The sequence below is a fragment of the Trachurus japonicus genome, chromosome 15 (assembly GCF_045865225.1).
Source record: "Trachurus japonicus isolate A0001 chromosome 15, Traja_1.0".
NCBI classification, from domain to species: domain Eukaryota; kingdom Metazoa; phylum Chordata; class Actinopteri; order Carangiformes; family Carangidae; genus Trachurus; species Trachurus japonicus.
The window spans coordinates 9269577-9285972 of record NC_140921.1 but is presented as its reverse complement, the minus strand read 5'-3'; the positions used below and the strand labels follow the sequence as shown (position 1 = coordinate 9285972).

The 16396-nt window shown below is 41.5% G+C and overlaps 1 protein-coding gene, 1 long non-coding RNA gene and 1 pseudogene across 3 annotated transcripts; 1 reads left to right on the top strand and 2 right to left on the bottom strand.

Annotated features, from left to right (window-relative positions):
• Positions 1-540: 540 nt before the first annotated feature.
• LOC146973186 (uncharacterized) lies at positions 541-3001 on the bottom strand. Its single transcript, XM_085799450.1, has 2 exons — positions 2571-3001; positions 541-1432 (listed from the first exon to the last, which is right to left on the bottom strand). The coding sequence occupies exons 1-2, from the start codon at positions 2793-2795 to the stop codon at positions 683-685; spliced, it is 975 nt and encodes a 324-aa protein (XP_085655576.1). The 5' UTR covers positions 2796-3001; the 3' UTR covers positions 541-682.
• A 407-nt stretch (positions 3002-3408) lies between these two features.
• On the top strand, positions 3409-15759 carry LOC146973184 (uncharacterized). Its single transcript, XR_015037719.1, has 3 exons — positions 3409-3439; positions 10915-11104; positions 15661-15759. It is a non-coding gene; the product is annotated as an uncharacterized LOC146973184 (long non-coding RNA).
• On the bottom strand, positions 5882-11062 carry LOC146973185 (uncharacterized; annotated as a pseudogene). Its single transcript, XR_015037702.1, has 2 exons — positions 10868-11062; positions 5882-6691 (listed from the first exon to the last, which is right to left on the bottom strand). The product of XR_015037702.1 is annotated as an uncharacterized LOC146973185 (transcript).
• Positions 15760-16396: the final 637 nt, after the last annotated feature.

The window sequence follows — 16396 nt, the reverse complement described above, 5'->3', positions numbered from 1 at the left end:
AACTCAGTCAAACATTGTTTTTTTGTTTTTGTTTGTTGTTGCTAGCTATAGGTATATGATCCTACATCTCTATCATGTAGCCCACACCATGCTTATCATTATTTTTATAGGTATAGAACTTGACGTGTACATTCGATAGATTGTGTATAAAATAGTAGTTTTACTTAGTTTGTGGCATAACAGTGAGTTTTGACTCTGAACTGGGCCTCTAGTACATGTGTGCCTATGTTCATTAGTGTAGTGTTAATAATAATAATAACACATGAAATAAAAAGCATCTTGAGTTCAAAAACTTGTTTTAAAGCAGGTCTTAAGTAATCAGTGCAAGTACAAAGAAGCAAAGATGAACACAGGTGCAAAATTTGTACGAAAAATTAACTTAAATAAAAGAGATTAATGAAGGTCATGTGTTTTTAAACCACTAATGTGGGATCCATGCTTTTCATTGTTAGAGTTGCATTACCAAACAGAAAAAATATTTTATTTCAATAACAAATAAGTGCAATATAACCATCAAACCATGCCTTTGTTCGTGTTGTTCATGGCTGAGAGATCTTTAGTGCAAAACGTCAACAGAGAACAGAGAACTTGCGTGAGCTTGTTAAGTAAGAAAACTGAATCACCAGCTACATTTGATCTGTTCAAAGAAGCAAATAATGAATGTTTTGAGATTGAATGTAACTTAAGTCGTGTGCAGTTTCCTGGCTTCATGGACCTTCATATGCGTGTTCAGTTTCAAAACAGTCTGAAATTTTTTGCCACAGACCGAACAGCGAAATGGCTTTTCCCCTTGCTGCAGCTCCACGGTGCCGCAGGTTTTGAGATGGTAAGTGTGGGCGACCATTTTGCCACAGGATTTACAGAAATATGGCTTTTCCCCCGTGTGCACCCTCAGGTGAACATTCATGTTCGAACTCTGAGCGAATGTTTTTCCACAGAAAGGACAGGTGTGTGGCTTCTCCCCCGTGTGAATCCTTACATGCACGGCCAGGTGATCCCTACGCGCAAACGTCTTGCCACACTTGGAGCATTTAAACGCCTTCTCTCCCGTGTGACTGTCATCCACGTGTCTGACCAGGTCGGAGTCCCTCTGAAACCACTTGCGACAGAAACGGCAAGACGCCTTACCGCTCTTGGTCCGTTTCTGACGAGTAAAAGAAGGACCGTGACTCGGACCACTCTCGTTCCTTTCATCGCCCAGAGTCACAGTTATACTGCTGAACGGCGGGAAAGGCTTGCAGTCAGTCTGAGTAACTGATTCTGATTCAGAAGGGCTGATTTTCCCATTTTCAGAAGAATCTTTCTCTTGGTCTGGGGTGATATGGAGATTAACCAGCTCCACTTTAATCTCCCGATGGCAGTGGGTCTCATTCCTCGTCACTGTGGGAATCTGGTCAGGCCGCTGTGAAGGAACGGCTTCCCCGCCAGCAGTCTTAAAAGTATGAATACAACAGGATGAAAAAAAACCTCAAGATAACATGTTCCAAAAGCTTCAACGTCATTGTTGTTGTTTGAGGACAGACTGAATACCTTTGGAAACAACAAACCATCTGAATATGTCACAAGAAGTAGTTTGAAACTTTGTCAAACTTTTTCATTCTATTTTCTTACATTTTAATTGAAAACAACAACAACATAACTATAAGGGTTAGGAAATGGAAATGAGTTGCACTCTGGGCATAAACCCAGTAAAGGTACTGTGAAAAGTACATAGTAAAATACATAGGCCTATAGTGAAAAGTGAATATGGAAATACTCAAGTTCAGGTATCACAAAACTGTGTTTAATTCATTATAACACCGTTTTTGTTTTGTTTTTTAAACCGTAAATTTCTCTCTGTGTCACTCACATAAAAGGTAATGTTTATCACGACAGGCCGTGGTATATGCTCGATATATTGCTTTTATACAACGGTTACCAATAAAGGCAATATGAAAGAGGGATACGCAATCAATTTCATGTAGTTTTATTCAACCAGAAATACATATTATCCAATAAAATAGCCTCACTGTGAAAAAAATAGTCCCACCTCTCCAGACGTTAGCTCCTAGTTAGCTCTGCATCTCGTCTTTTCCTCCGCTTTTTTTCAGATGAAAGTCACTGCTCAATCCCCTCTACCATTGTTAACCCTCCCCGGAGGTGAAAGTTCACCTTAAACATGTGGATTCAATTACTTTAGTCCGTTTTTTAACATCGTAAAAACATCAGCTGTCTTGGGCTACGGACTGCAACAGTCCGTTGTCATGGATACATGACAACAACTTCCATTCATACCAGTCATACGTGATAGCTTACGCTGTGATAAGGCTTTAGAATAGTAGCCGTGGTATATGCTCAATACCACGGTTAACAACCAATCAGATCGCCGGATTTCACCTTTCCGTTTTATAAATAAAATTATCTTTTCTCTTTACCTGAGGGATAATGTAGCCTCGGGTGAGTCTTGACTACAACACTACAAAAGGAGTCAGCCAGTGCATTATTATTTACTCTCTGTTCATGAAGTTGCACGACTACATGGTCAAACGTCAAAGAGCATCTGTTGCCCAGCAACGCTGTAACATGGCGACACACACACCTGCAGTGATTGATGATATTTTAGTTTCAGATGAAGCAGTCTGTTGCTGCTGCTGCTGCTCGACCTGCTGCTGTTTCAGGTGGATGATTTCTCTGTTGGCGCGGACAACTTCTTCCCGATACTCTGCTATAGTCTTCTCAAAAAGTGCACAGATCTCCTCGGCGGCCGCCACCAGCCGCTCGTTGACCAGCACCTTGAGCAGCTGCGGCTCCAACATGACACAGCGACACCTCCACCTGCCAGGTGTGCACTGCAGGTCGGTACACGGATTTAAAATAAATAAATATATATATATACAAAAGAGATATGAACTGAACTCCCCTGGAACTGAAAGCTGCACAGTTCACCCATAGACTGTAAAAAGAAGTTCACCAAGACTGGATGACAGCAACTAATGTGACGGAGTTGATGCTTCCTGAATTCATTTTTCTCCAGCAGCAGCGCCACCTGCTGTGGTGGAGGACTCAGACTGTATATAAAAGAGGTTGGACTTTTTTTTTTTTTTTTTTGATCAATATGATTATTATTGATCCAAAAAAGTCCAACCAATGCAACGCTAGAAGTGAAGTCCTCCACCATAGACGTGTCTGCAACAGGTCAATAATCTGCAATTTTGGGAAGCATCTCTAGCAAACAGACAAAAGAAACGACACATTTTCTCTTTTTTCTACTGAAAATATATAAATAAATAAGAACAAAAAAAGAACCATTTACCACCCACAAACTTTGTACTTGGATTAAAGAAAAAAAAAAAATCAATCTAGGCAGCACTCAACTAGTGTCCTTACTTTATAGACCTTACCAAGATGGCGGCTGAAGGCGTCTAGTCAGAGACGTCTAGTTTGACTTGGAGCTCGACGTGTAAGTAATTCAATGTGTATTAATATTATAACATCTGTTTTCGTTGATAATGACCCCCCCAAAAACCCTGATGTTTACATTAGCTAACTGGCCATTACTGTTATAATGATTTACGATGACTTGCTTGCTAGATAAATTAGGCTAACTGCTAGCATTGTTGTGGAAGGTGCACTTTGCGTCCCTCAGGTTTACCTCAAAGATGTTCAAATAAAGTTTTTTTTTTTTGTGCATTTTACAACCATGAATTGATGGATCCATTTCTGTGGATTATAAAACACAAAAGCAATAGAAATGTTAAATATAATGTGTGTATTACAATGATAGTGTGGGCTAATATAAGTGGTTAGCTAATGTTTTGTATTAATTAATTCATTAATGTCATTATCTTCATTAATTAAACTAGCTACATATTTTCCTGGGCCAGTTTGAACCAACTACCTCTCATTTAAATGTAATGGTGTAGCAACTGCTATTATTAACCTCCATTATTTACTGCAAATGACAAAGTAAAACAGTACAAAACACACTGACTGGAATTACGAATCTACAAATGTGTCTAAAATATTCAGAGGATTCCTTTCATCAGCCAAGCTACTAAATTTATAACTGAAATTAATGTGTCATAGACAGTCATAGTACTGCAACTCATCCAGATTTTAAATTGGATATAAATATAAAAGTTTTAAAAACATTTATTTGGGCACAAGAAGCTACACAATCACTGAACAGCCTTATAGCATTAGAGCCCCATGAGTGAAAAATGATCTCTCAGGTTTTCAACTTTTGAGAAGAGTGTTGCCTCTTCACAAATATTGACCAATTCATTCTGGGGCACAGGAATAAGTTATGTGGATTTACATAGGAGTCTAGTTTTCCTTTAAGCATACAGTCATGATATAAGGCAGTGTTTCATCCTCAAAAGCATCTGGTACAGAAAAATAAAACTAGGACATTTCTAATATTGAAAATAAAAAAGTAAACAAACACCACACCTCACACAGACAGACTTTTTAAAAAATGTGTTTATTACATAAAAATCTATGCCCTTTTAACCTCAAATGTGTGTAGGCTACGACAACCCATTAAACCCGCTACAGGAACAACAATGGAGGCATGTGAACAGATAAAGCAGCAGAGAGCAAAAAAGAAAGAAAGCCCATCATAGTTAGAGGATCTCTGTCAACATGGGAAGATCAATTGTCAGACATACATCTCTCTCTGAATACTGACATTAAGGAGCTGTCAACCTGTGCATTATACATCTGACTCTGACAGTAAAGTACAGTCAGTGATAAACACCAATATAAACACCCTAGATGTTCACATAATCTGTTTTAAAACACCCGTGTGTCAGCCTGCCCTCAGAGGTTGCCATTGTGATTTTACCTGCTTAGTTTTTACTGACTCAATTGAAATGTACTTTTCAAATTAAGGCTTACAACTTAAATATCCTAACCGTTTTCACATAAAGTTATATGTGTGTGTGTGGTTGGTTTGTTTTACAGATAGTTTATTTATGTATGGGAAAAACCTCTCAAACTCCTTCCATGTAACACAAATCTGTATCTGACAGGAGAAACATCTTATATGATCAGAACCAGGAGACTTTTCCAATCACATAGGCTACATGTCATTTTATTGTTTCTATTAGTCCTATGTATACATTTATAATGTTGCAGTTTCTCACTCTGCCTCTGTCTGAAAAGTGTTTGGAGCTGGGCTTTGGCCGAACTATCAGTGAGATAGTTTGATAAACTGCAGAGATACCAGAGAAGTCTCTTAATTAATGAATTGGTCTCAGCTGCGGCTCTGGCCTGAGGCTCAGAGGTTGCCACGGTAACTTGGAGGGTTACCATGACGATAGCCGATACGACACCCCCTCAAAGGCAGGGCCAGGCAAAGAAACAGGGAAAAGAGGGTGTGCTTTTTGGCCTCAGGTGATGGTCTCACATTTGGGATTAGTTGTAGCTACTGTGACAAAATGGTCGCTCCTTTCAGAGAGAAATAAGTCTATGATCGGCACCAGACGTTCCTGAACACTTTGATATGTTTTTGATGTTTCTATAGTAGTCAAAAAACAGAAAAACCTACTTTTCTCTGGAAAACGGCTCCAGTTTCCAGAATCTTCAAAATGTAGTTAACGGTCAGCTGCATAGCACTGGCACCACTCAGCGGCTCGTAGTTCAAATTCTGTAAGACTCTCCGCTTTTTCAAGAACGAAAAAACGCTCCCACTCTGATCGATGATGTCACTCTAGCCTGAACATTACGTGAGTGGGTGACATCATTATCAAAAGTTAAAAACCGCATTAATAGACTATAATTTTGTCTACAGGTTAAAGTTTAAATTGAGTCTCTAAGTGAAAGTACAGGAAGTCTATGGGAATTATTTTTAATCAAAATTCAAAAAACAAAAGCTAAAAAACTATGCCAATCAATCAAATCATGACTTTTGAAAATCTAACTCTTATCCTTGTAGTTTCTCATTGATGTGCCGCTGCCATGACTCGTGAACCTCCATATGTATCTTCAAGTTTGACTTTGTCTGAAACCTCTTGCCACACGTTGTGCAGAGGAATTTCTTCTTTGACTTTTTGTCATTTGTCCCTGTGCAGATTTTAAGGTGACGTTTAGTTGCAACCATACTGCCGCATTTATCACAAAAATATGGTTTCTCTCCAGTATGCTGTCGCATGTGAACATTACGACTAGAAACCTGAGTGAATGCTTTACCACAATAATCACAACTGAATGGTCTTTCACCCGTGTGAACTCTCCGGTGCTGAATAAGATGGTGGTTGTTGGCAAACACCTTCTTGCAGTCGGGGCATCTGTGGGGTGTGTCCTCTGTGTCCTTTTCTGGGGTGACTTTGGGTGCAATTTGTGTTTTGCAGAATCTGAGATGATTGCTTGTGGTAAAACTTTTCCCACATTTAGCACAGAAATATGGTTTTTCCCCCGTATGCCTCCTCATGTGAGTAACACGACTTGAGTTCTGAGAAAATGCTTTGCCACAGTAATCACAGGTGAAGGGTTTTTCTCCTGTGTGAGTCCTGATGTGTAGAACCAGCTGGTAGTGTTGGTCAAACTCCCTGTTGCACTCCGGGCATTTGAAGGCTTTGTGCCCTTTGTGACTCTTTTTAACATGCCTCATCAGATAAGAACACTTCTTAAATGTTTTACCACAAAGGTGACAAGACTTTTCTTCCGTAGCAGGTTGATCCACTTCCACATGGACTTCAATAGCAGGACTCTGTGAAGGCAACAGAGAATCATCACTTTCAATCCATTCATCATCTTTTCTTCAGACTCACAATAACAGGGTTTTCCCTGCCTGTCTAAGGCCAATGTTGATTTTGGTCGCCGCCTTGATTAAAGCGTGTGTACATGGGGGGCCGTTCAGATGTAGCGTATTTTGCGCGCATTACTTTCAATGTAGGCGTGCTCAAAACCCAAAGCGATGTCGTAGCGGTGCGCATTCGGTGCGACATGCTTTTTTTTTTCCTGCTTTGATAAATACAACCTGTCCTCAGTGTTTCAGTCAGGTCGATATTCCGCGGAAACACTCGCTGAGAACAGTGGCATTTTCCTCTCGTGCCCCGTCATTAATATAAACTTTAACCTCAAAGCTCTCCGTCTTCAGACTGTCCCTAATCATCACACAGGGACAACATGGAGCTGCTTGTGTGACTGGATATTGAATTTTATTGATGTTAAAACCATAGACTGTAAAAAGAATGGACCTGTGACGTCACCCATTGGTTTGGGGGGGGTCTGTTTTGTGATCCTACTACGGGCATTTGAACTACGCCATCTTGGATTTTAGTGGGAGTCTACTTCCCATATTTGGAGAGGTGCGGCGGTTAGCTGGCTGAGAACCCGCCCACTGAACTCGATCCAGAGATGCTCAGTCAGGAAGAATGGGTTTTTCTATGGTTAGCCTATTCCAAAGTTGAAGGTCAGATGAGTTGTCTGTGTACACTGTTGAGATGTTGATGTTACTAATATAATCATTTACATCTAGGATGTAAATGATGCAGTTTCGATGCAGCAGCGTTAGAAGGTGTTTTAAGTAGTTTAGACCTCAAGTTTATTTTGAAAGAAATAATGTTTAGCGTTTTTTTCCTCATCGGATTTCTGTCGCTCTACATACGTCATCGGGTATGATTGAAACGATTGGCTATAAGCTACGTACAGACGCATTTGATAGACATTCGTAGCGCCCAATAAACAGGTCTGGGCTTTCGTAAACCACACCTCAAATACGAACAAAAATGAACAGGTGGTTCCCGGACCGAATCTCAATCTACATTGAGATGAGGTCTGGTGTTAGGCAGGCTAGGTGCCGCCCGCCATAAATGACAAAGAAGACAGAAGAAGAAGACTATACTGATTTGTTGAACATCAGGCTATAGTTATAAATTTGGGTATGATGCAAATTAGCGACAACGGGCATTAATGGATAAAATAGTAATTAAAACACATTTCTCATCTGAGGCATGAAATTGATTTTATTAATGCCAACATACTATTTAAATTTAAATTGTAATCTGGTTTCATGACAGACATTCAAAACTTCATAATGACAATAAGCCTGGTTGAGCCGACGTCAACCACTTCTTTCTGACTGTCTGTGTAATGACAGCCCAGATGCAGCATACAGTATGTGTGTGGCTAGATGCAAAAAGAAACATTTCATGTTTGATGGGAACCATCAACAACAACAAAAAAAAGTTTGACAGGAACCATCAATAAAAAGACGGGAACCATCAAAAAGAAAAGTGTGTAGGACTGTGTCTAATAGACATTCAAAACTGAATGACATCATTAAAACAATAACAACAACAAAACAGCTGAGGTGTCTCACTCATGGAACTCCCTGAAGCAGTTGTTATTTTTGTTCAGGCACAAGTGAACATTACACTTTGAACACTTGAACACAGTATGCCCCCTACAGTTTGGGAGTTTGCAGCGCTGCCGTGAACTTTCAACCACTGGCCAGTGACCCACAGCATCTCCACGGACTTCCTGTGGTGGTATTGCCTTGGCTGGGCCTCTGTGTCTTTTCTTCTCAAACTCTCTTTCCACATCTTCTGAAGGATGTCCCCTCTTCTTCTTGGACAAGTCCTTGCCCTGCATGCAGAGTGCTTGTGCAACAGATGTTCTGAAGGACAGCAAATCCCTCTGCTTCTTCTTCGGGATATTCAGTGATTCACAATCACGCCGATACAACAGCCAGCAGTTTGCAATGACCATATCCACAAAGTGAAAAAAGAACCTGTGGTAGTACTTTTTGGACCTAATGTGGATGCGATAATAGGCAATCAGTGCATCAAGAGCATCAGCACCGCCCATGAATTTGTTGTACAGGCTGATGATGTTCGGGCACTCCACAGCCATTTTCTTTTTCAGCTTTCTGTCCCGTCTTTCCACAGTGGAAACAGGCCAGGCACTGGCAAAAGTGCCGGCGACGATCACCCCTCTGTTGTCAAACCATTTCACAGCTCTAATTTCCACATTGTCCACAACAGTCTGTTTCTCTTCGAATGTACCTCTGCCCTTCTTTTTCATTTCTCCGTCCGCACTGAAACTGCAGCCTTGCAGGCGGTTTTGCTGCACTGTACCAAGAGCAGGTATCCCATTGTTTGCGAGGGTAACGAACAGCTGCAATGAGGAAAACCAGTTGTCAAAATATAGCAAGTGATTGAGTGCACCCGGAATGACTTGTGCAAGCTTCAGTACGATGTTCCCGCTTGCTCCAATGTCTGGCCCTCCTGGTGCAGGGCCAGTTTTCCCTGCAAAGATGTCAAAGGAATGCACCAGCCCTTTTGTGTCACAAAGCACAAATATTTTGTAACCCCTTTGGTTCAGACTTGATTTGCTTTTGAAAGGCACTATTTGCTCGTCAACACAGAGCATTTGATCTTGCGGAAGAGCCTGGAATTTGGGGAGAAGTGCATCAATCAGTGGCCTGATTTTGAAAAGTCTGTCATTGTTGCTTGGTGCCATGTTATCATTGAAATGGATGTAATGTTTAATTTCCTCCCATCTGCCACGGGGCATCACATCAGCCACATGGGGTAGTCGGCATGCACTGGACCAGTACATTCGTGAGCGAGGTAAGTGCAAAACACTCATGTAAATTACTGTGCCAATGAACTGTTCCAGTTCATTACGATCCAATTTTAGCGCACAGTTTGGATTTTTTTGTAAGCAGTATAGATTGCTCTGTTCCACAATACTGTTTAGAAGCTTGATGTCGAAGAAATCTCTAAAGTACTGAATGGGCAGTTTTATTGCATCTGCTTCAGGAAGAGCAGCTTTCCACACTGGGACTTCTTTTGCAGAGTTTGGTTTCACTGACTTCCACTCTACCCTCTGTCTTTTCGTTCTGATAGCAGCAGCATCATCGTCTTCTTCAGTGCTGCCGTCATCACTGCTGCTGCTGCTGTGGTCACCTGGTGTTTAAAAAAAAAAAAATACTATTGAAAAGTCGAGACATTTTTATTTACATATACACAACATGCTCTCACGGTGACATCCACAAATATGTGGCTAACAACACAAAAGCTGAAACTCTCTACAATATTATAGTATTATTACTGCTATTTTCATCACCTTGTCCAGGTATGTACTCGTCATCACTGTCTCCACTCTCACTAAGACAGCTGTCGTCACTATCTGCTGGTGGAACTCTGGTTTGGACTCCAGGAGTTCGCTTTCCATAGCACATGGATGCATGCATATTCTCCTGAGTAAAAATAAAGGGCAAAAATTGCATTCATATAACAACATATGAGAGTTACAAGAATTGTATTTGCTATAGAAAGTGTGTGTGACTGCTTGTGTGACTGCTGAAAGCCATCTAAATATAGTATTGTTTACATGTAGCCGCTATGGCTAATTTAGCCAATATGGCCGAACGTCGCGAATTCGCGACGAACGGAAAACTTCTAATATCTTCAAAAATATCGGTCAAAAGTACTCTATTTTGCTTTGCTAGCTCCATAGACAAACAGTAAGTAGACATGTATTTTTATTTTACTATACCTTACCTCAAAGAAGACAATCCATCCGCGTTTGCGGCTTTGACTCGCCATAGATGTCGGTATGAGAATTTCTAATAGTGATATCGTAGACTGGCTCTGGTATATATATCTATGTTGACTTCGCTAGCGCCAAAACCGGAAATGATCACGATTGTCACCCGGATGTGGCTCCCACTTTGACTGGTCCTACGAGAAACCAGTGACAAAATGTTCCTAGGGTCCGTATCGAAGAGGAATGAACCGACATTGGGGGAACACATGCACTATCTCGGCTGCATTTTGAATAGAAGCGGTTTGAGGTGAATTCGCGACCATTGGCGTTTAAACTATATATCTGACTTCAGTATTATTGGAAATATCAGCCTTGTCGTCTGATCTACCTGTTCCTCTGTGACCTGCATGTTGATCTCCGTTTCCTCTGGTACAGCATCCTCCTCCACTTTGACGTGACACCGCTGCAGCTGCACGTCTTCGACCTGTATCTGGACCTCTGTTTCCTCTTCGATGGGAGCCTGCTCCACTTTGACGTCACACCGCTGCAGCAGCGATGGAGGCAGCTCTTCGGAGACCAGCTTGGTGTCTAAAGGTTAGAAAGGACACTTGAAACCTCTAGTGCCGTAAGTCTCTCTGCTTTGTTGAGCACATTGTTAGAGACAGGACAAGTTTGACTGCAACTGTGGAAAAAATCATTTGTGTAGAGTGTAAATTGTGGCTGGGAGCAGCGTGGAAAGAGAAAAGTTTCAGACAATTTCAGATAACTTCTCCCACTCTAGCTGATGATGTCACCCACTCTAGCCCGAACATTCCGCTTAATACACACCCATTATAATTTAAAAATTTCTCCCCAAAATGATCATGGTCATTGAACTATAATACCTATCAGAACGATAGATTAATACACCAATAGTCAAGACTTGTGTCTACATTTTAAAGTTTAAATGGAGTCTCTAGGTGAAAGTATGCCAGAGCGGTAGACGTTTGAAGAACTTCAATAATTACTCTTTTTGGCTCATCCCATTCACTTCAGTGCAAAATGTTTCAGTTTTTTGCAATTTAGGCCGTGAAAAATTAACTCATTGAGTGCCGCGCCACTTTCCAAAGGTTTAGTCAAGTGTACCGGCAATTTAGACCATTTTTGACGATTTTTGTAGAGCCATAGCATATTCTATATTATACCCATGGACACATACATATCCTCTCGTTTGAAAGAGGAAACTTTCAGTTTCAAGTGGGTACAAACTGTTTGTTTCTACGTGCCACCGTTCCTGAGAAAACTCAAGCTAAACATGACTGGGTTTCATCAAAATCTCTGCTTTTTTTCTAGAAAAGGAGATACAGCCTGTTTTATGAAATGTGCGCCGTTTGAGCCTGTCGCTCTTCTGCCACTTACATTTCTGGGTCAAAGGGCTCGTGTAAGATAAATATTGTTGTTCTAGTCTCAAAACCATCATGGGGGGGCAACACAAAACAACAATAACACATTTCTACTGCTGTAGAATGAACAACTGAGATGAAAATTCAACTCATGAAAATTTATTACAAAACAGTGTACCATACAAATTTAAGTCATACCACATAAGAGGGCAGTATACATCACATAGTTTTCATCAATAAATCAAATAAACAAAATAGATCTAATAAAAAAAATAGATTGAATACATATACACGCCTCCAAGATATCCAGGGATCCATCCCAAAGATTTTTAAATCTACTGGTGACCAGCAAAATCGTGTTTCGTGTGGTACAGAGTGAAACACTTGTTGAGGTGTAATGGGGTATGGCATGATGTACAGTAGTACCTAGTTTCACTTCTTTGCCCACCCCTCTTACACACCCTACATGCGCGAGTAGGATTTTTTTTCTTGAGAGTGGCCCTATACTTTGCCATCACATGAGCTCCAATGCCGCCACTCAGCCTACTCTGAGGGTCTCTTCTCGGGGCCCTTGGCTCTTTGTTCTGCCTACCAATGACCACCTCCACCACCCCTATGGTCTCCTCCTCACCTCCTACCCCCCCGGCCCCAGCCTGCCCCAGGGTAGTCAACGACCTCACCACACTGAGGATAAATGTGAGGAACTTCCTGTGCTCGCCTCGGGGGTTCCTGGCTTTGTACAAAATGAACGCATTGAAAAGGCAGATCTGGAACAAATACAATACAAATTTCTTTGTCCATTTTGCATACTTTCTAACACATGGGTAGTAAGCAATATTCTGATCAAACTTATCAACTCCATTCATTGAGTTGTTGTACGCTACTACACATGTGGGCTTCTGTAAGGGTACCCTCTCTTTTAGGCCCCTCTGCCCCTCTTCAGTTTGCATCGTGTCCTGGTGGAGGCTGGTGATCATTTTCACAGTTTTCTTGTCCCTCCATGCTAGGACCATGACCCTGTTGTTGTGTAGTGCAATGGTTTCCCCTGGCTCAAGACTAGAGTTTTTTATAATGTTGCTGATTGTGTGTGGTCCCCCCCTGTTCTTTCTCAGTGTCCCACAAATATGCGTGTTCATCTGCAAGAGCTTTTCAGCGAGTTCAACGGAGGTGTAGTCGTTGTCCATGTACAACGTGTATCCCTGCCCAGCCAGCCTGTCGAGGAGGGTAACTACAGTGTCCTCCAGGTTCCCTGCTTCCCCACAATACGGTTTCATCCCAAAACAGTAACCGGTTTTTGAGTCAGATATTATGTACGATTTTATTCCGTATTTTATTGGTTTGTGAGGGTTGTAAACCCGGAAAGCGAGGCGCCCGTACCAAGCCATCATGCCCTCATCAATACATATGTTAGAGTTGGGCGTGTAGAGCTCACCAAACTTTGATGAGACATAGTCTAACACAGGCCGGACTTTATACAGCCTGTCGCTACCGTCATCTGCCAGGTTATCACTAAAGTGAAGAAACCTCCAAATTAGCTGAAATCGATTGCGTGACATTGTGTTGCTGAAGTGGGGCGTGGCCAGCACTTCATCTGTTGCCCAATAACTGGGTAATGATGGCTTTTTGATGATTCCAGTGAGAAAGAACAGTCCAAAAAATTGTCTCAGCTCTTGCACAGTTACTTTTTTCCAACAACGTACTCTCTTCCCCAGAACGTTAACCCAGTTTGATGCGATTACTTGGTCAGCATATAGATTGGTTTGGTCTGCTATAGTCTGCATTAATTCATCCGTGATGATCAAGTTCACAAAATCAATAGGCTGGTCAGATGTCAGTCTGGCTGCACCTCGTGGCCCTGGGGTGGCGGTGAATGGGATCTCTCGTGGCTCCCAGCCCTCTTTCTTCCATTCTGTTCTTCCATTCTTCCTGGATCCATGCTCTGACCGGCCATAAATAAATAAATAAATAAATTACCATAAAAATGCAACTGTATGTGTTTGTGTGTACAGGAACAGTAAGTAACTGTAAACTCACCCCTCTGTTTTGAATGCACCTCTGGTTCTATTTCCATCTCTGGTTCTGGTTCTGGAATCATAGGAATACTATATTAGACATTAAATTCAATGTATTTTCCTTTGCAGGACATTTTATTTACATGTAGCCTACATTTGCAACCATCACAACCCCATTCACACACACCCCATATTCAAATCTATTCTTACGCACCAGATTTACGCATACCATGTGTGGAATTAATAACGGATATAGCATAGTAGTTGTTCTCACCCAAGTTAGACGGGGTAACAGGCCTAAGTGAGGCTTCCTCTGGCACTTCCCCAAAGTCCGACTCGCTGTCTGAGGCTGGAATCACAAAGACATGTTTGGATAGGGTTCAACAGCGGAGGGGACATAATTCATGTGGAAACGTGACATAGCCTATATGCCGGGTTATGACTAATAATCTTACCTGCTGCTGATGGTCGACTGAGGAGCCATAATTCCTCCTCCGCGTCGTCGGAACCGGCTGAGTCTGTGCCATATTCATCAGTCTGATGAGGCCTCTTGGAAGCGCGAACCCGACCGGACCTGCTATTAGCCACTCTGCTCGCCCCGGCCCATGGTGGAGATGGATCCCTCGCCTTGGCCCAGCGATCAGTCCCATCTTTTGATCTGGCGTGTGGGTCTGCAGGTAACGTCACATCTTTTACCAGAAAAGTGGTTTCGTCCAGCGTTGTCTGACGAAAACGCACGGCAATATCTTTTTTTTTCTTCAACTTTTTCATTTCCCCCTTCAGCACCCGAAAAGTGCTGCCTGTAAAGTTGCTGGGCTTCTTTTCTTTTGAAGTTACCGCCCACGATCAAAAGGAAGGCGAGACTGCCACCTAATGATAGACCCACCACGCGAATAGATGACCTGTTAGACCTGTTAGAGTGTCTATTTTCGTAATTTAAAAGAAACGTAAAATCTCGTTTTTGGCACTCAATGCATGGGAACGAAAAACGGAAAATTATGTGGTTGGCACTCAATGAGTTAATACACACCCATTATAATTTTAAAATTTCTCCCCAAAATGATCATGGTCATTGAACAGTGATTGATTAAAAACTATAATACCTATCAGAATGTAGATTAATACACCAATAGTCAAGACTTGTGTCTACATTTTAAAGTTTAAATGGAGTCTCTAGGTTAAAGTATGCCAGAGCAGTAGACTTCAATAATCACTCTTTTTCTTTTTGGCTCATCTCATTCTCTTCAATGCTAAATGTTTCAGTTTTTTGCAATTTAGGCCGTGAAAAATTAATATTCTGTAGAGAAAAGTAATGGCACATCTCAATCCTGATAGAAACGCACGTTTTGATATATTTGTGGGTCAAAAATTGACACGGGAGATGAAAAATTAGAAAAAGATATCCACACAATAGTAAAAGTGTCTTGGTGGCGTTTGCCCCGTGGCCCTAATAAGTGAGTAATGCATTTAACCCGCCATGCCCTCTATGCATGCTCACTCAGCAGGATAATAATATTGCGGTACCTGTGCTACTAATAATAAAGATCTGAAAAATAATAACGATAAAGGCATCCACTTGCAATATGTCTGAAACCAGTTGCTACACGTTGTGCAGAGGAATTTCTTCTTTGGCTTTTGTCCCTGTTCAGATGAGATGATTACTTGATTTACTTGTTGTGACGGTATTGTTTTGTGCCCTTTGTGACTCTTTTCAATATGCCTCATCAAATAACAGAATTTCTTAATTGTCTTACCACAAAGTTGACGTGACTTTTCTTTTGTTACAGGCTGATCTTGTTCCACAAGGACTTCAATGCCAGGACTCTGTGGAGGCGACAAAGCATAATCACTTTCAGTCCATTTGTCATCTGTGGTTTTCTTCAGACTCACTTCAGTTACAGCATTGGAAGATAGAAAAAGCTCACATTTAATGCTTTAACATATCTGACATCAGTATTGTTGGAAATATAAGCCTTGGTGTCTGATCTACCTGTTCCTCTTTGACCTGCATGTAGAACTCTGTTTCCTCTGGTACAGCATCCTCCTCCTCCACTTTGACATGACACCACGGAACCGGCTCGTCTTCGACCTTTATCTGGACCTCTGTTTCCTCTTCGATGGGAGCCTGCTCCACATTGATGTCACAATGCTGCAGCCGCACGTCCTCCATCTGTATGTGGATGTCTGTTTCCTCTGGAGTGGGAACCCACTCCAATTTAACGTTACACTGCTGCAGCAGCGATGGAGGCAGCTCCTCAGAAACCAGCGTGTCGTCTAAAGGTTAGAAAGGACACTTAAAACCTCCTGCACACATAGACTGAAAACTGACTTTATAAGAGTCAGACATAGGGTATATAACATCCATAAATTAAATATGGAAACTAAACACACCCCAGGCCTTGATGCTGAGCTCCATTGCACTAATAATAAAGATTTTAGAAACTGAAAAACTACAGAAATCATGTTTTAATAACAGGGTTCCTACACATTTTAAATTTCCAAATTCCATACTTTTTCCAGACC

Excerpts from the sequence above, each read along its gene's own strand:
- LOC146973186 (XM_085799450.1), bottom strand. The coding sequence starts at position 2,795 with ATGTTGGAGCCGCAGCTGCTCAAGGTGCTGGTCAACGAGCGGCTGGTG. Across the intron at positions 1,433-2,570 it reads CAATCACTGCAGGTGTGTGT|ACTGCTGGCGGGGAAGCCGT; the intron begins GTCGCCATGTTA and ends CATACTTTTAAG.